Here is a 19,634-nt window from a genome sequence, read left to right as displayed (position 1 = left end):
TAGAGCAAGCAGTGCCCTTTCCCTAAGAGGCTTCAGTGAACAAGATATTTTATGCAGCAATCTTTATTCACTGTCACTGAAACTAGCTATTTTCGTTTCAAGTCAAGATTTGTTAAAGTGTTTGAATTCCCCCTGCTGCTGCGGTGGGATTGGAGCTCCTATTTCCAGAACATTCAGCCAGACTTTTGGATTACTAGTCAAGTCATATCACCACTAGTGTGATGCACCCATTGAACAAGCTAGTTCCTGACTTGGTACAACTGGTGGTCTGAACGTTTACAGAATCTAACCAGGTGTGGGCTTTTTTCCCAAGTGGAAAAGGTACATGGAGTAGAAAGGTTTAGAGGGATATGGGCCAAACGCAAGTAAATGGGACTAGTTCAGTTCCAGACACTCGTTCAGGTTGGGACGACATGGTGGCTCAGTGGTTAGCACGGCTGCCTGTCGGCGCCAGGGACCCGGGTTTGATTCCAGCCTCTGGTGACTGACTGTGTGGAGTTAGCACATTCTCCCTGTGTCTGCGTGCGTTTCCTCAGGGTGCTCTGGTTTCCTCCCACAGTCCAAAGATGTGCAGGTTAGGTGGATTGTCCATGGGAAATTGTCCCATAGTGTTCAGGGATGTGTAGGTTAAGTGCTTTAGTCAGGGGTAAGTATAGGGTAGGGCAATGGGTCTGGGTGGATTACTCTTTGGAAGGTCAGTGTGGACCTGTTGGGCCGAAGGGCCTGTTTCCACACTGCAGGGATACTATGATTCGATGAAATCTGGTCAACATGGATGAGTTGGACCGAAGGGTCTTCTGCATGACTCACATGAATAAAACCCACTTTTGAGTACTGAACAAGGGAGTGGTGACATCTTTGGTGGCAATTCTTGGGAAAGTCGGAGTCATGGAATCCTGGTGTCTCACCCTTTGAAGAGATAGTGGTAGCTGCCCTTGTTTACTGTAGTGATTGGTGCTGGGGATGCACCTGGACGGAGATCCCATGATCTTGTGGAGTAAAAAATGAGGTCTGCAGATGCTGGAGATCACAGCTGAAAATGTGTTGCTGGTCAAAGCACAGCAGGCCAGGCAGCATCTCAGGAACAGGGAATTCGACGTTTTGAGCATAAGCCCTTCATCAGGAAGGCCTTGTGGAGTAAGGCAATAACTTTCAAACAGTCCTTTCTAGTTTCTCGTCCACCCCACCCCTTCAGTCTACCAGGATATAGGGGGAGAAGCTACGTACGCACGAGCCCCCTTCCCTTCTCAACACGTGGTCCATTCCGAGGCTCAGGGGTGCAGTTTCAGGAACCCTCTGGGCTTCTGAGAAGATTTATCCCACTGAAGTAATCCACAAAGAACCATTCCCCTAACCTATATTTACCCCTGACTAATGCACCTAACCTGCACATCCCTGAACACTTTGGGCAACTTAGGAAGTCCAATTCACCTAACCTGCATTTTCTTTGGGCACAGCAGGGTCACTCCAGTTCAGTGTTTGACATTCAAATAAAAGTAAAATACTCCTAGATGCTGGAAATCTGAAGCATACACAGAGAATTCTGGTTGAGCACAGCAGGTCTGGTAACATCTGTGGAGAGAGAAACAGAGTTAATGTTTTGAGTCCAATATATGGCCCTTGTTGAAGAAGAATCACACTAGTCTCACCATCATAACTGTTTCTTAGAGAATACACAGTACTCCACTGATGTACTTCTGACAAAACAATTAGAATATTTACCTCCTTGTCATTTCAGGACTTCGCCCTATCATGTCAGCTTTGCAAATTTGCACCAACCCTGGCATTAATTTTGTGTATCCAGTGTCTGATCTCCTCTTGAGCACTCTTGACAGCGCAGTTTAAAAAAAATTATCTTTTTAAATGTTTGTGTTCATTGAGGCGGTAGATGTAAAGATGTAGAATGGAATTAATTTTCTATCACAGTTTACATTTTGTGTTCCCAGGTTCAAGTGCAGGCACAGACCATGTGTTGATAAAAATAGTCTCTCTCTTTCCCTTCTCTCTCTCTCTCTCTCTCTCTCTCTCTCTCTCTCTCTCTCTCTCTCTCTCTCTATCTCTCTCCCTCTCTTCCTTTCTCTCTCTCCCTCTCTTCCTTTTTTTTCTCTTTCTCTTCCTCTCTCTCTCTCGCTCTTTCTCTCAATCTTGTGGTGCCAGGTCAAAGTGGATTCTTTCTGTGAGGTCATGGATCACCAAGTAGCACTCTCACTGCCGTGCTGTAATGCTATAGGTTCAAGCCTTGCTCCAGAGTCTGGACTGAGGGAGGTGTTGTCTTGGCGGGTGGAAAGCAATCCCTTGGTGCTTATGAAAGAGCTTAGACACATTCTGACACACCTCTCTGAGGCAAATGGGGCTTGAATCCAGACCTTCTAGTCCAGAGATGTGGGCACTAACACTGTGTGTCAAGATTCCAGTGACACATTTTAAAGACACCTGAGGAAGGGCTCCCTGTGTCAGTATTTAATAGGTTCTGTGAAGGGATGTTAAATACCTAGCCATTGAAGGTAACAAAATAAATAAGGTATTGATTTGTTAATTATACATTGATATGAGGATTGTGGTGTTGCAGTGGTAATGTCTCTACCTCTGGATCAGAAGATCCAAGTTCACGTCCTGTCTGGTCTGGAGGAATGTAAGAACATCTTTGAATAGGTTGCTTCGAAAATATGTAATTAAGGTACACTTGAAGCTATTCATAGCTGGTAGACACTGCAGGTATATGAGCTTGGAGGTCCTCTGTTGTAGTATACTGGATAATATTCACCTCCTAAACCAGTGTCAATGACAACGTGTTATCTACTGGTAGTAACTGAGACTGAATGTTTGCAATCTGCTGGCTGATCATCTGCGTTATCAAAGCCAGGATTCTGATCACCATGTGACTGTTTGTCAGTTCTTGTTGTGCCCGAGCTGTACACTCTACATCTGTTCTGGACCAGAGCAGACCCCCTCTCAATATATTACAAGGCAGCCTGGACCCTAACATTTTCTTATTTTAAATGTAAATATGAGGTGCTATGTTGCAGATGTGATGTGACAGGTCAAACTACTTGACATTAAGCAAACCACAATTTATTCAACACTACAGTTACAATACAACAAAACAAAGAGGAATTTTGAATAACCTAACTCTATTGGAAAACTTCACAGAATGATAGATTATTTTCCTACTAAACAGTAAGTGTTCCACTATAATAACATCCCATGAATGCATACTTGGCAAAAAGGCAAATTCAAAAAAATAGATTGTTGCATATACAGTTCTCCAATCCAGGAGGAAAGAACATCAAAAGACAATTCGGAGAGAGAGAGTGTAGCAGCAGGGAGGGATTCACTGCCTTCCACCCCTGCTGAGACCTCAGCAACAACTGCTGAAAGTGAACTAGAAGTCCTGGATCTGTGAGAGCTTAACCAAACCCGTTCAGGCTGCTTCTATTGTTCCAGCTTTACAAAAACCCAAGGCTTCACAAATTATTTATCTTCTCATAGACGGTTCGGCACCTGTCTCCCAGTCCCTCTCTAAAAGAAATCAGGACAAAACACACCTCTTAAAATCACAACTCTGTACTTTTCTTCATTTCAATAATTGTTTTACTCGGTGTGAAGCACTTTGGGATTGCCTTTGGTTGTGAGAAGTGCTCTATCAATGTATTTTCTTTTCCTCCTGCCTTTCATCATAAATCTGGGAGGGGAACCCTGGCTGTGTATCCATGATATTTCTGCTTTGCCTCTGAGCTCTCTTTTCTATTCTGGAGGTCGTCTTCCTCCTTCAGTCCTAAAGCAGTTTGAACTTGGGTATGCTGTCCTTTCAGACTTGACTTTGTTTAAAGTTTAGTAATTGCACTGGAATTCTGGTGCAATCTTATTCTAATTCACAGCTTCAGGTGCACTCTCAGGTGGTTTAAGAAGACAATTCTCATTGGAGAGGCACAGCACCTACAGGTCAAATTGTACGTGAATGGGACTGTAAGAGGACAGGACAGTTAAAATGGGGTATCATATTGTACGGGGTCTTACATGCAAATCATTTACAAAACTCCCAGCAGTGCAGTGTGACATCTCCAGTGTTAGTTGTGTGTGTTTTTTTAAACATGCTGGTGGGTCATGGCTGATATTTATTGCTCTCCAGAGCTGCTCTTGAGAAGATAGCATCTCGCAGAAGATGAGCAGTTTCCTTGAAGAGACATGCTCAGGGTCCCTCACCCTTCTGTGGGATGTGGGATGACACCTAAAGGTCTTAGTCGGGCTTTGTGTCCTTATAGTGTCACCTCCTCTGTGCCAGGAGGCTTAGATTCAACTCCCACCTCTCTAGATGTGTGTGAAAATAAAGAAACGTCTGTAAGGCTCTCGGTCTCCATCTTACTGAGTCCTCTTGCAGCATAGCATACTGAGGGAAGTATGGTACAGTACAATTGAATGGCTTCGCTTCAGCCCAGGCACACAAGTACCCGTGATTGTAAATGGACCTTTGTCGGTACCTAATGATGTAATAAAAGTTCAGTGAATTCTTCAATCCTATGATTCCCACATCTCAGATGTCATGGGAGCTAACATAAATATCACAGCACATTAGAATGATCATGTTCATAGAATCCCTGCAGTGCAGATAGAGGCCATGCAGCCCGTCAAGTCACCACCAACCCTCTGAAGAGCATCACATCCAGACCCATTTCCTGTAACCTCGCATCTGCCATGGCTAACCCACCTAGCCTGCACATCCATGGACACTACAGGCAGTTTAGTATGGACAGTCCACCTAACCTGCACATCTTTGGACTGTGGGAGGAAACTGCAGCACCTGCAGGAAACCCACGCAGACACGAGGAGAACATGCAGACTCCAATAGTTGAATGTATTCAGCCATCACATCAAACAAGAATCATTTCCCAGGGCTTTGGGAGAGAAATTTGTGAGAGGACCTAAATTCAGTGAGCGATTGATGATGCAGTTCCACTTGACTTGAGTTGGTGCTGCGTCTGCTCAGAGGCTTCTCAGAGTCAACAGTACCTTTGTAGGGGAGGCGTGATTGTTAGCACCATCTGGGGCTCAACACTGAAGAACCACGCCAAGACAAAATAAGGCCTTCGTTATCTGTTCATTGGATGTGAGCATTCCTGGCAAGGCCAGCACTAACTGCCCATCATGAACACCTTTGAGCACTCGGAGTGGAGCCCAACCCTGGCTGAGTAACACCAACAGCGTGGGTTCGATTCCTGTACTGGCTGGGCTCATCATGAAGATCCTGCCTTCTCAATCTCTCCCCTTGCCTGAGGATTGGTGGCTCTCAGATTAAACTAACCCCCAGGTCATCTTAGTCTCTAATGAGCACTCCGGGCTATGTCAACTCCTGGGAGGCTTGCTGAGCCATTAAAAGTTAATCCCATTGGTGTGGGGTCTGGAGTCACATAGAGGCCAGACTGGGTAAGGATGGCAGATTTCCTCTTATGAGCAGCAGCTTCTTTTCCAGTACTCTGGAGGTTAAATGATGGTTAGTCGTGAGAATTCTGTTCTATTCTCGTTTTATTAATGAACTGCAGTGAGATTCCTGCAGCCACCATGGGGGACCTGCGTGTTGGTTACCAGCCCAGTAGCATTGCCTGTGTTGTTGCTGCTGATTTATGCCATAGCGTGTGTGCAGTGGACCTGCACCATTTCAGCGTCAAGTAGAGACCTCTGTAACCGTGAGGAAGAGGAGACATTCAGTTTGAAACCAGTGACAGCTAATTTAATGAAAGATTCCTTTATCAGTTGACTTTGTTCATGACTGCAGTTCCCAAGATATGGCCTTTCAGTCTTCTGTCTGTCTGTATCTCCCTCAGCTTGCCACTTGTCATCAGGTCCCCCCGTCTCTCCAGAGATCTGTTTCCCGCTTGATCCTGCCTGTTTGTGCGTATATCCCTTTGGCTGATTTCTATTCCCGGGCGCAGCCAATGTCATTGGTGTTTGGAGCTGGGTGTCTGAGCAGTTTTCCAACTAACAAATTTCAATCGCCACCTCCCCCTTACTTCTCCATCCCATTCCCCTCACCTTTCCAGCCCTTCGATCCTTATTTATGTGATCTTTTTTCATTCTGCAAGGGATTTTCCGAAGTGGCTGCACGTTTCTGGCTGGGTGATCTGTAACAGAGGGTGGTGGGAATCTGGAATGTTCTGTCTGGGAGGGGATAGCCGAGGTGGGTAACCTCACAACCTGTAAGAAGTACATGGATGAACACTCAAAATGTCATAACATTGAAGGCTGTGGGCCAAGTGCTGGCAAGTGGGGCTGGTATAGGTTTAGAGTAGTTTTCTCAGTGTAGACTTGATGGGCTGAGGGGCCTTATCTGCGCCGTATGATTCCATTCTGTAAAATGCTGGCCCCGCACAGTCCAGGCAGCTGAACCGACCCAGGCTAACAGGAACTGACTGTGACGGGGGGATGGGAGATCTACATTTGCATCAGCTATGAATCAGAACCTTCTAGTGTCGAGCAGGAGAGAGTGAGAGTCTCATCGCAGTACTGTGGGTCTACCTACAGCACGTGGACTGCAGTGATTCAAGAAGGCACCACCTTCCCTAGGGCAACCAGGGATGGGCGATAAATGCTGGCCCCACCAGTGACACTGAATAAATGGAATAAGTCGCTGTGTATCAGACTGACATTAGTATGGGAAAGAGGGGGATGGGGTGTTTGGTAGGGATGTGCTGGGGACCAGCACCCGACCTCTAGAAGGAGACTTTGGGATGTTTCTGATGTGGAGTTTGGCAAAGTCGATCAAGTTTCACATTAGCCAGGGGCTTGGGGGGAGCAGGGGGAGGTGGTGAAGGTTTGTGTTGATGCTGGCGAAGCTGCCTCCTGTTTGATAATGTCAGTCTCAGTAAGAATAGAGTTGGCTGGAGAATAGTCCGCTTAATCCACCCTGGTTATTGACAGCTCAGGAACCTGGGACAGGATTCGGAAGATGACGGTAGACAGTGGGATGCAGACAGTAGCTGACACGCTTGGACTGCAGGTGTGCGCCTGGGATTAAGCATTTGGCAATCCATTATTGCCTCGGTCAGTCAGCAGTGAGATACAGCATTTCAAGATAAAATAGGATTCAGGTTGCAAACCATTGAAGTGAATAGAAATTGAGTTGTTATTTCGCAGTGAGGCTCACAGAAAGAATTGGATTTTTTTTTGTATTGAAAGGTATTCTGTGTTAGTTTAAATAAGAGACCTGCGACTGAACTGTAGGTGGAATTTGACATATGATATGTGCACTTGCCTTGTTCGTCAAGGGTCCTCATTTGGGCTGGAGTCCGTGAGCACCTGCTACCCTCTTGCTGTAGGTGACCATTCCTTGAGGATGTGTCTATACCGTGAGGGTGCATATACCATCTTAGAAAATAGAGCATCTCAGAGCTGTACAGGCCCTTCGGCCCTCGATGTTGCGCCGAACTGTGGAACCAATCTGAAGCCCATCTAAACTACAATATTGCATTCTCATCCATATGTTTGTCCAGTGACCATTTAAATGCCCTGAATGGTGAGTCCACTACTGTTGCAGGCAGTGCGCTCCATGCCCCCACTACTCTCTGAGTAAAGAACCTACCTCTGATATCTGTCCTACATCTATCACCCCTCAGTTTAAAGCTATGTCCCTTCGTGCTATCCCCTTCCAGTAGGGAACAATGTGGAACAGTTGGTTAGATGGATTGACTTGTCCTAACCTGAAACAGCGAGGCTAGGTAAAGCTCCTTTGCCCTCCCCATTCCTTTACACGCACTCCCACGCAAATCCCAAATTAAACCCAACAACTCAAGCCGGGAAGCCTGGCTTCCTCCCAGGCTTGACGTTGTGAAGTCTCCATCATCCCAGAGGACCATAGGGCTGCTCTCTCGTCAGAGAGAAACATGACCAGTGGGGAGGTTAAGCTGAGGGGCACCTTGCCTCGGGTAAGGGGTGAGTTTGAGAAGGTGGGACCTCAACTGGAACCCTCACTGTTGGGGTCGCTCTGCATCGCAAACCAGTGTCCAGCCAACTGAGCTAACCGACTGTGCAGCTACATCGGCCCGATGAATTCCATCCAGTTTTCATGGGTTTGACTGGGAAGGCTGCAGAACAGGACAATAGCTGATTAGTGAATGTACAGCCTTTTCACTGGGAACACCGTCTATGCTTCTTAGTTATCACCAGTTATCACCAGCTTGGGTTAGTCCATTTGACTAGACACACACACGCATGCAGAACACAAACTAGACCCCATCAATGTAAGGTAGTCACTGAGAATCGAAGAGAGGATATAGAAGGAACCTCCTTCAGCAAAGGATGGTGAGAATATGGAACTTGCTGTCACTAGATTCATGGATAATTGAGAAGGGAGCTTTGTGTTTGCTGAAGCTGGCGGTCACTCAAGAAGAGCACAAGCGCTGGCATGGATTGGTTGGACAGGGTGAGCTGTTTCTATGCTGTAGAACCTCTGTAGTTCTGTACAACCACACAACGATTGTGCACTTCCTGTGCGGAGACAATTCAAGACATTTGCTATCGGTTAGCCGTACAGAACCTTCATTCTTCCCCTTCCCCCTGCTGTGCTTTGACAGTGGTGTCATCTGGCTCACCTATGCCTGATATAAAAGGAGGTTTGAGCTGTCCGTCATGCAGGAACAGGACAAACGCGTGTTCTCTTGAGTCACTCGGGAAATAGTTGCTCTCCCATCCAAAACCCCGACTGATTAAGTTGAGCAGAACTTATAGAGAACGTTGCCTGAGCACTGATACCTGTCGGTTATACTCACTGACATTACAGGGTCAGAGAGGGCTGGCTTCTCCATACAATGGAGAGAGAGCTCTACTGCTCCACAACACGTTGAGCGGTTTATGGAGCTGTGTCACTCACTGAAAGCCCTGGGTAAAATCTGCCTCTGTTGGCAAGTCGTTTACTGTTTTCCAAGGTAGTGTGGAGCTAGAGGAATAAGAAATATAGTTGTTACAGAGATACCAACTAGACAGTGCCCTGTCAAGGCTCTACACCATTCCCCCTTATTTAGAGCTCAAATGTTCACCTTGATGAAATTTTGTTCAAGTAAAGAAACCATCATTGAAGATTGTGCAGTTAGTTTGGTGACCGAATTGAAAAACACTAGGAATATTCACCACAGATGCTGCTGGACCTGCTGAGCTTTTCCAGCAATTTTTTGGTTTTATTTCTGATTTACAGCATCTGCAGCTCTTCCAGTTTTTATTTGGAATAATTGTTGTTTTATTTTAGTTGTTGAATTGGGTTGGGGTTGTTAACAGGGCAGCCAACTTTGTGAGGCAGTCCGGGTGTGAAGCAACAAACAATTCTGTAGCCATCAACACGAGACTGTTACGCGATTCTGTGATGGTTTACAAAGTTGCCCGTGAACTAGCCACTTAATTGTTTGAGTACTGAATCTTCTGACATTGTACATTATTGCACATGGATCTAACCTGAGGTGCCTTTGTGTCTTGCAGGTAGAAGATGCCATGCTAATGTTTGATAAGACAACTAACAGACATCGAGGTAGGTGAAAGCTTCCAGAACTAAGCCTGAGATTGGTTACAGGTGAACCCAGAGCCCATCTTGTGTTACAGCATGGTGACATGTGGCCATTCACTGCAGTCTGACTGGGTGCGAGTCTTTAATATTGAGCATCTTGCCTTCAATTATCCCCCTTAAAATAATGTCAGCATGCTACATATTGTAGGCCTGAAACTCAATATGTGAAGCCAACTTTGTTGCAGAGGTTTTTAGAAACAGGTCAGCAGAGTTACAGAGTGCTGGGTGTGGGCAGCTCTCTAAATGAACTTTGCTAACTCTGATACCAACTAGACAGCTGCAGAGTGGCACAAGTTCGAGTCCAGAGTCCATCATGAATAAAGCAGCTTGTATTACTGAAGAGAAAATTAAATCTGTGATTAGCACAAAAAGTTTCTTCAGAGTTCCTCTGTAGCTACAAGGATGGCATGATATGACTAAGGCAACATACTGTGAATGTTGGAAATCTGAAACAAACCTGGAGAAAACTGGAGAAACTCAGCAGGACTGGCAGCGGCCATGGAGAGAAAAACACAGTTAATATATTGAGCCCAGATATGACTTTTTCAGTACCTTTCAGACATTTGAATAAGTACATGAATGGGAAAGATTTAGAGGGTTATGAGCCAAATGAATGAAAGTGAGACTAATTTCATTCTTTAGTAATGGAGAGGTCCACGCTGATGTTCTGGGGATATGGGTTAAAATCCCACCGTTGAAAGCTGGTAAAATTAAAATATAACTAATAGCTTTGGAATTGAAAACTGCTGTTAGAAATGACGACCACGAAACTATTATTGACTATTGGAAAATCCCATCTGATGCGCCATCTGGAAGGAAATAGGCCATTCTTCCAAGACCTGCCCTCAGGAATGGTGTAGCAGTCCACTTGGTTCAAGGACAATTGGACATTGGGACCAAATGACGACCTTGCCAGCAACATCTACATCCTAAATTTTTAAAAAATTGTGTTTGAAACTGCGACCCACCTCAGAGCACAGGATCTCCTGCCCCCAGATCGGGGATCTGCTGCCTTCAGTACCCGGGATCTCCTGCCACCAAACTTTGGGATCTCCTTCACTTGATACCCAGGATCTGTTGCCCTCAAAGCCCTGGTTCTGCTTCCTTCAGAGTCCAGGATCTACTGCCTGAGCCTCTGGGATCTACTAAAAATCTTATGGTCTTATTGAAGATGGTTATCTGAAACTTGCTGATTTTAAAAATTTATTCTTTCATGAGACAGGCAGCATGTTGGCACAGTGGTTAGCCCTGCTGCCTCACAGCGCCAGGAACATGGGTTCGTTTCTAACTTGGGATGACTGTTTGTGTGAAGTTTGCACATCCTTCCTGTGTCCACATGGGTTTCCTTCCACAGTCCAAAGGTTCGGTGGATTGAATCCTGAGATCTGCTATTCCCTCCACCCCAACCCCCGGAGCATGGGATATGCTACTTTTAGAACGCAGGATCTGCTGCCTGAGCCTTTGGGATCTACTATGCTTGGAGCATGGGATCTGCATTGTGTATACTCTGGGGCATTGTTGACAAAGGAGCCTGCCTTTTGATGGGGCTGCCTTGGTTAGTTCGACGTGCCTCATCTGGAGCATTCTGTGAGAGTTCTGTGTTGCAAAAACGAGGCAGCAGACAATGCACAAGGTGAAGTTACAGGGATGATAGTGGAATTACCTGGCCTGGCCTAAATGTGATTCCAGACCTACAGCAATGTGGTTGACACTTAACTGCCCTCTGGGGTGGGTAATAAATGCCTAGCCAGCGACACCCACATCCTGCTACAGAGAGGGCTTGAAATGATATGTTGGAGGACGGGTGGATTTGGTGGTGATTCATGTGAGGGTGGATTTGCGATGTTAATAAGAGAGGATAAAGCAATAGAAAGGGTTGGGAAGGATGTAATAGTAGCCAGAGGATGGCAGGAAGGGACAGAGCATACAACCACACCAGTGCATCAGAAAGGAAGATCAGAGCATGGAAAAAAATGGTTAAACTAAGAGTGGGGGAGGGAGACTGAGGCGAAGGGAGAGGGACAAGGAATATACTGATGCTTAAGTAAAGAAGAAGGGTAACAGGCTTCTGTGGAGCACCGTCACTGGCGTGGATCTGTGATGTTGATTGATCTCTTCCTGTGGTTCTCCCGATGATTTTATTCAAGATCCACAGCAACTCTTGGATCACCAATTGGTTCTACCGCACCGGATCCCATTTGCCACGACTCATACCATTATACAGAGGAACCTCGATTATCTAAAGGACTCGTGCGGGGAGTACTTCGTTCAGCTAATCGAATGTCAGATATTTGAACGCCGGGTAACATAGTTCACCCTAGCGTCGGGACCTTGCGATTTTGCTGGATAATCCGAGATTCGGATAATCAAATGCCAGATAATCGAGGTTCCTCTGTAAATTGTTTACTTTTTTGCTACTCAAGTAATAAAACTGTTTGTTAACTTGTCAACAATCATCTATGTAAATTATTGATTCATTGCCAATAACAAAAGCATGGGCATTTTAACATTATAAACATTAATACTGCCTATTGAATAGCAGAGCAGGCCTGAGGGGCCGAATGGCCTGCTCCTATTCCTATTTCTTATGGCCTTATAGAATTTGGTTATCTGAAACTTTTTAATTTTTAAAATGTAATCTTTCATGAGACAGGCAGCATCTTGGCTCAGTGGTTAGCACTGTTGCCTCACAGCACCAGGAACCCAGCGCCAGGTTCGATTCTAACCTGGGATGATGGTCTTTGTGGAGTTTGCACATTCTCCCTGTGTGGATTTCCTTCCATAGTCCAAAGGTTAGGTAGATTGGCCATGCTCGATTGCCCACAGTGTCTAGGGATGGGTTAGCGGTTGGAAAGGCAGTGTGATTGGGTGGGATGCTTTTTGTTCTGTTTGAAGGCTCTCTTGTCTACCTCTTCGTGCCATATTTGGATGAGGTTGACGAATTAGCTGAACGTTGACAAAAACTGCCAAAGGGTAGTGACCCAAGCCTGGCCTCAGACCCTCCTTCACCCGCCTCCCTTTCCTCAGAACCTCATTACGACATCTCAAGGCCGTTGTTTTGTAAATCAGGGAATTACATTAAAACATGACACTGTTGGAGATGTCAAGATTAGATTACTTACAGTGTGGAAACAGGCCCGCCTGCCAAAGCACAACCCACCCAGTCCCATTCCCCTACATTTACCCCTTCGCCTAACACTAGGGGCAATTTAGCATGTCCAATTCACCTAACCCGCACAACTTTGGACTGTGGGAGGAAACCGGAGCACCTGGAGGAAACCCACACAGAAAAGGGGAGAATGTGCAAACTCCACACAGAGAGTTGCCTGAGGCGGGAATTGAATCCGGGACTCTGGCGCTGTGAGGCTTTGACAAAGGGTCAGTTAGACTCGAAACGCCAGCTGTATTCTCTCCTTACAGATGCTGCCAGACCTGCTGAGATTTTCCAGCATTTTCTCTTTTGGTTTCAGATTCCAGCATCCGCAGTAATTTGCTTTTATTTTGGCTAGATTAGCACATTGTGTGGCTATCCGTAAGCAGTTTTGGACCCTGTATCGAAGGAAGGATGTGCTGGCATTGGGGGGGGATCCAGAAGAAGTTTACAAGAATGATCCTGGGGTTGAAGGCCTTGTTGCATGAGGAGTGGTTGAGGACTGTGGGTCTGTACTCGGAGTTTAGAAAGAGGGTAATCTGATTGAAAGCTACAGAAAACTCGGATGGAGAGGGTGTGGAGAAATTGTTTCTACTTCTGGAAATACTCGGACTCTCAGAGTGAAGTGATGACCCTTTAGAACTGAGATGAAGAGGAATTTCTTCAACTTTCAGAGGGTGGTGTCTCTATGGAACTCAATGTTTCAAAAGGCTGTGGAGGCCAAGTCATTGAGTGTATTTAAGACAGAGGGAGATAGGTTCTGTATTAGTTAGGGGATCAAAGGTTATGGGGAGAAGACAGGAGGATGGGTTTGAGGCACGTCAGCCATGATCAAATGATGGTGCAGACCTGATGGGCTAAATGGCCTAATTCTGCTGTTATTTCTTATGGTCTTAAGGTCTCCTTCCTGTAGTGTTTGTCCCAACGAACTGAATAATCTCAAGTTACAACTGTGCATCAGATGATCACAGTGGCAGCATCAAAACTTTCCCCTCCCCCTCCTCCACACTCTTGAAAGGCTTGACTTGACCGTCCCCAACTCAATGTGGATGCAACATTGGGAGCCTTTCACAGGAGCATTTGGTACCAAGAATGATGCCTCATATGATGCTTCATATTGACACCACCAATCGACACCATCCAAACTTGGCTAGCACAGTTTAGTAGATAAATTCTGTCCCTTTATTTTTGGTCGCTGCTTAATGGAACCACATTATCATACCATTCTGACAGAGGAAGAGCTACTTAAAATGTGGGAATCAAGTGGCAGTGATTTGGCGTTAATATCTGTTTAGTCAGAAGAGCTAGCTAAAGTGGTGCAACTGGGAATAATCTAGGCCAAGTTTGGCACTTGAAAATGCCCACAGAACTTAGTCATGCTATCAAGTGGTGGTTTTTGTGGGCACTGTATGATGCATTTCTCTTAAGTTTACATTAATTAGGCTAAAAGAGAATAAGCAATTGCCCAGGTTAAAAAAAAGTGTTTGAACCCATTTCCTGATACTCAAAGATGAGAAGCAGAGAGATTGCACTGTCAGGTTGGTTGTTTATCTGGATTGAATCTGATATAAGGAGTTGGTACAGACGGTGAAATTGCGTGTTAAAATCTGTTCTGGAATAATCACAGAATTGTTACAGCACAGGACCAGGCCATTCAGCCCATCCTGTCGGCACCGGCTTTCTGAATGACCAATTTACTGTGTGCCCTCTCTCTGTCAACTTGCACGTTCTTCCTTTCCAGAAAATACTCCAATGTCAGGCAGCTTCCAAGGAGCAGGAGAATCGATGTTTTCAGGATGAAGGGCTTGTGCCCAAAACATTGATTCTCCGGCTCTGCGGATGCTGCCTGACCTTTTCCAGCACCACCCTCTCGACTCTGATCTCCAGCATCTGCAGTCCTCACTTTCTCCCGGAAGACACTCCCAAGTGCTATTTGAGAGCTTTGATTGAATCCGCCTCTGTCACATCCTCAGGCAGGTCATTCCAGATATTAACTGTGCAAAGACGATTTCCTTCATGAAACCCTTGCTTCTTGAATCATTACTTTCAGCCTGTGCCCTCCCACTCTCAGTCCTTTCATGAGTCGGAAAGGTTCCTGTTATTGAATCCCCTCTCAGCTTTCCCTTTTCCAAGGAAGACAGTCCAACCTTCCACAACCTCAGGATAAATCGTAGTGTTTTACAGTCAGTGAAGGGCCTGTTTTTAAAATGTAATTACTGGAACGATTTAGGAAATGCCACAGCCAATTTGCATACGGCAGGTTCCCACACAAGGTGATGATGGCCAGATGATCAGATTTCTGAGAAGTTGATTGAGAAGCCAGGAGAACACCCCTGGAGAAACTCAGCAGGTCTGACCACATCTGTGGAGAGAGAAACAGAGCTCACCTTTCAAGCCCAGATAGTTCTTCTTCCGAACTCCTCTGTCCTTTTCTGTGCTATGCTTCCACAGGATCGTTGATGTTCACCCGGGAGAGTGGACAGATTTAACCTCTCGTAGGATGGGGATGTTTTCATGTGTTAATGCCTGGTGATTGTAGACAGGTTTGCTTATTCAGGAGATTCAATATTGGATCAGTAACAGGTTTAATCAATGCGTTGGCTGCAGTTGAACCCAAGGCCAGTGATTAGGGATCTTGATGCCAAGATGTGAAAAGTGAGAGATGTGACTCAGCTTGACAATGTAATCGTGAGTCAAGAAGGCTGGTACCTTCTTAAAGAAAAACACTTCCATTGCATTTATCTCTTGCTTATGTGTTGTTAGCTTCTGTACAGCAGTGCACCACTTTCTCTGTCACTGTCCCAGTCGAGGTGTGGACCTCAGAGGCTTATGTGTGGTGTCTGGATCCAGAAGCCAGTGCATCTGGACACCAGTTGTCGTGCACAGGACACAGTGACTTAAAGGAAACAGTGATGCGCTTTAATACACAGAGACTCCTGTAGTTAGCTCCCTCTTACCATCTAATTGATGAAAAGTAGAAAATAGTAGAAATTCACAATGGGTCTGGCAGCGTCTGTGGAGAGATAGTGAGTCAACGTTTCAGGGAGCAGTCAACAACTCAATTCGCAGGCCCCTGCTGCTTGTCATGAGCTTGAGGACATGCTAAATTTGACATCTGAATTGTGACAGAAGGTAAGTGTGACATTATATGCCAGATTTAAAAAAAAACATTAATTGGCTGCATTTGCTTGCAAAATGAATGTCCCATACAGTCACAAACAGAAACAGCATGTTCCAAACCAGTGCTGACATTTCAGATGATTGAAATGCAGATTAGAGATTGTTTTGCATTTAAACAATATCATTTTATTTTTAGAATATGTTTGATAGCCCGCAGAAGCAGAACTGGCTGAGGTAATTTTGCCATCCATTTTACAAAGGGAAACCTCACTTTGAGCAGAGAAGGAGCAGGCTATAATCAGCCTGCTGTATTATTAAATATAGTCATTTTCCAACTTTGTACTCCCAGAGCAAGAGCTTTGTACATGTGGGAGCACTTGTTGGCAAAAATGATGTAGAGGTTAGTTTTTCCAGTTTGAGTTGATGGCTGTTACATTACAGGATCATAACTAGAGTTTGGGTTCAGGCATTATCTAAAACTTTCCAACGTAGAGAGTATGGAGAGCAATGAATGGGGGTGAGGTGCAACATTATTGTTTCATCTTGACCACCCTGACTGTGTCCCGAAGGAGTCAACTGATTAAAACAATTGAGATGGAGAGGGCTTGGGCCAGGAGCTGGAAGCCATTATGACCAATGTGGCCGATCCTTTTGGGCGACAGGATCCACTGTTGTTTCTATATCGGGTCACACCATCTGAGGGACTCTGTGGATGTATGGTCACTGCAACGTGCCTTGTACATTCCCACACCTACCTTTTCAATATTGTGTGATGACTACCCCCCCCCCCCCCCTCCCTCCCCATGTCATTGCACAGCAGACCCCTCAAGGCACTTGCAAAGTATCACCAGCGATCCTCTCCTCTGGTCGGCTGCCCCAATATCTGTACCCTCTCTCAAGCCACCAGTCCCAGTATTCAATGGGCCATATCGCCTGTAGGGCTGAACCATCCTGCTCCCCTCAGCAAAGCAGGAGATGATGCTTTTTATTTTAAAAAACTCATTCACGGGATGTAGACTTCATTGGCCAGAATTTAGCATCCATCCCTAACTGCAGTTGAGAGGCAACCTCGTTGCTGTGAGTCTGGAGTCATGAGGATGAAGGATGTCAGTGGTACTGGATGGAGTTTTCCCCCAACAATCAACAATGGCTTAATGGACATCACCAGACTCTTATTGAATTCAAATTTCACCACCTGCCAGTGGTGGGATTTGAACCTGCTTATCTGGGTCTCTTGAGTAATAATCCAGTGAACGTACCACTAGGCCATCACCTTGTCTGCTTCTGAAGGTGCCAGTGGTTTTGATGATCTCTGACAGGCTTAAGCACAGATAATGATAGATTTTATATCATGCATTTGCTGTGCAATTTCCTTTGTAGATTCATAGTCATCATGCCATCATGATGTGTGATGGCTTAGACATCTCCACCTCCATCTTACTGGGGTCACTTGCAGCATGACCAGCTGCTACAGTGTGTAACTGCATTGCTCAGTGCTAGGCCACAAACAGCAGTGCCTGTGTTGTAATAGACACCTCGAAGTGTACTAAGCATCTATTGAATCTTTAAGCACCACGTTTAAGCACCATACCTAGTTCATATATTACAGGAGCCAACATATGCACAGCCTCATCAGGTGCCAGTAATACACTGGAGGTAAAAAAAAACTCTGCTGAATTTATGGCACATGAAGGAGTGTACCACTCACCCCCCTCTTCCAATAGTACATGCCCCACCAATGGCTGGATCTTTGGATCCAGTATTGTATTGTGCTGTTCAGTCACCTCAGGACCCACAGGCCTAGTTTGGTAACCCCGGAGAGACGGTCCAATATTAAGAGTAGTTCTTCAGCTTCCCTTGAACTCCTGACGACATAGAGTTTGACACTTAATTAAACGACACGGAGTAATGTGCAGAGTTCTGTAGTCCTCATTTTTTGAAAAGAATGTGGAGGTGTGGGCAATGGTCCCTACAAAACATGATTTGCAAGGATAATTCCGGAATGTAGGGATGTTTAAGTATCAAGGCTAGGGTGAACAGTTGGGAATACTTCGTCCTGAGGAAAAAGAAAGAAGACGGCAGATGAATTGAAGTATTCAAAACTATGAAGAGATTTGATTCAGTAGAGAAACAGGAAATGTGAACCCTTGGTGAGTGAGTTGAATTAGCTGCTCCTGTGCCTAGCGCTCTGCTGATGTTCACTTTCTTCATTTCATATCCTCACACTCCATGGTAGCTCGTCTGTAAGCGCTCAGTGATGTTTGTCATCCAGATTACACCCAAGAAAAAGTGAGGACAACAGATGCTGGGGCTGTTGAGTCGAGCGTGTGGTGCTGGAAAAGTACAGCAGGTCAGGCAGCATCTGAGGAGCCAGAGAATCGATATTTTGGACATAAGCCCTTCATCAGACTACATCCAGGCCTGACCCATCTTCCTGCTACTCTCTGCTGCACCCTCTGGGAGAGATCTCTGTAGCTCTTCCAATTCAACTCTGATCAAAAGGATGAAATACTGACAGAAAATTCTGATCTAGCCGTCACTTTTTTTTTCAGTTTTACAATTTCAAGTACTTTTAGCTTTTGCTAGGGGTTGTGGGCATAGAGTAGTCACTAATAAATCAAACTGGGAATTCAGGAGAAAAGCAGTAAGGACAGAAATGGTTACTGCAGGGAATAGTTGGTTAATAGCATCAATGAATTTAAGGGGAAGCTGAATAAACAAAGAAATGGAGGGGGGAGGAATAGAAAGCAAAATGGGAGAGTGTCAAATGCAAAACCCCCCCAGCACTATCCCATTGGTTGGAATGGACTGTTTCCATGCTGTATATTCTGTGTAATTTTAAGTGGCTGATGTTCGTGGTTGGCTCTAATGCTGAACATGTGGAAGTAGATTGATCTGTGTGAGGCCGATGACAGTAAACAGGACATTTACAAACCAGGACTGACACTACAGATGATCTAAATGTAGATGAGCAATCGTTTTGCATTTAAATAATAAAAGTTTATTTTTAGACAGGCCAGCAGCTCGGAAGGAAAGAATTGGCAGAAATCACTTTAATGTATCTGGCAAAAACACTCGCTCTCAACACACTGGCAAGATTATAATCGTGGCGTTTTTTTTTAAATGAAAATGTACTTTATTGCTATTGAATATGAAGTTACAAATTAAATAGAATAGTGGGCCCGGAAGACCCAAAGCTGTTTCTGTCAAATTATGTGTTTGTTGAAATGTTCATCTGCTATTATTCACAGCTTCAGAGCAGATTCCTTGGTGCTAAATTTAGAATTGTTCCTATTTTGTCAGGTTAAAGGAAGACTGTTATTTGTAGTGTAGGTGAGCTCCTCAAATAGAGCCGTACATTTCCATATGTGACGAATTTTGAAACTCGTGAGAAGTTTTTTTTGGAAAAATGTACTTTTCTCTTCACGTGGAAGGCATCAGGTCCTTTTGGGGTGGGGTGGGGTGGGGTGGGGTGGGGTGTCACGGTCTCCTATACCTTGGGTAACTCCAGCCCTTATATACCCCTGCTGTCTGTCTAAGGTCATGTTCTTGCATTCTGTATTCCATCTCTGCACCAAAATGGTGTGGAGCACCAGAGGAAAAGCCTCCAAATGGTGGAAGATTTCCCTCAGTAGGTGGACCCTGGGCTGGCTTCTGATGCTGTGCTTTGTGGGTCGCGAGGCCTAACACGAAGCACATAAAAGCAAAGGATTTCATTTATTTAGCACCTTCATGAGATTCCAAAGAACCTTACAACCAAAATAATACTCTTTCTTAGGTTCCCTTTTTTGAATTTGCTCATGGGCTGTGGGCCATCTT

General features: G+C 45.2%; 1 protein-coding gene across 12 annotated transcripts in view; it reads left to right on the top strand.

Moving 5' to 3' along the window:
• Positions 1 to 19,634, top strand: part of msi2b (musashi RNA-binding protein 2b) — a 556,019-nt gene that overhangs the window by 254,787 nt on the left and 281,598 nt on the right. For all 12 annotated transcript variants that reach the window (XM_060848367.1, XM_060848364.1, XM_060848361.1 and 9 more), the window contains one exon: positions 9,460 to 9,508. In XM_060848367.1, coding sequence (XP_060704350.1) covers positions 9,460 to 9,508 — 49 coding nt within the window. The remainder of the gene's footprint in view (positions 1 to 9,459; positions 9,509 to 19,634) is intronic.

Source organism: Hemiscyllium ocellatum, chromosome 31, assembly GCF_020745735.1.
Source record: "Hemiscyllium ocellatum isolate sHemOce1 chromosome 31, sHemOce1.pat.X.cur, whole genome shotgun sequence".
Lineage (NCBI taxonomy): Eukaryota > Metazoa > Chordata > Chondrichthyes > Orectolobiformes > Hemiscylliidae > Hemiscyllium > Hemiscyllium ocellatum.
This window is presented reverse-complemented; position numbering and strand designations above follow the sequence as displayed.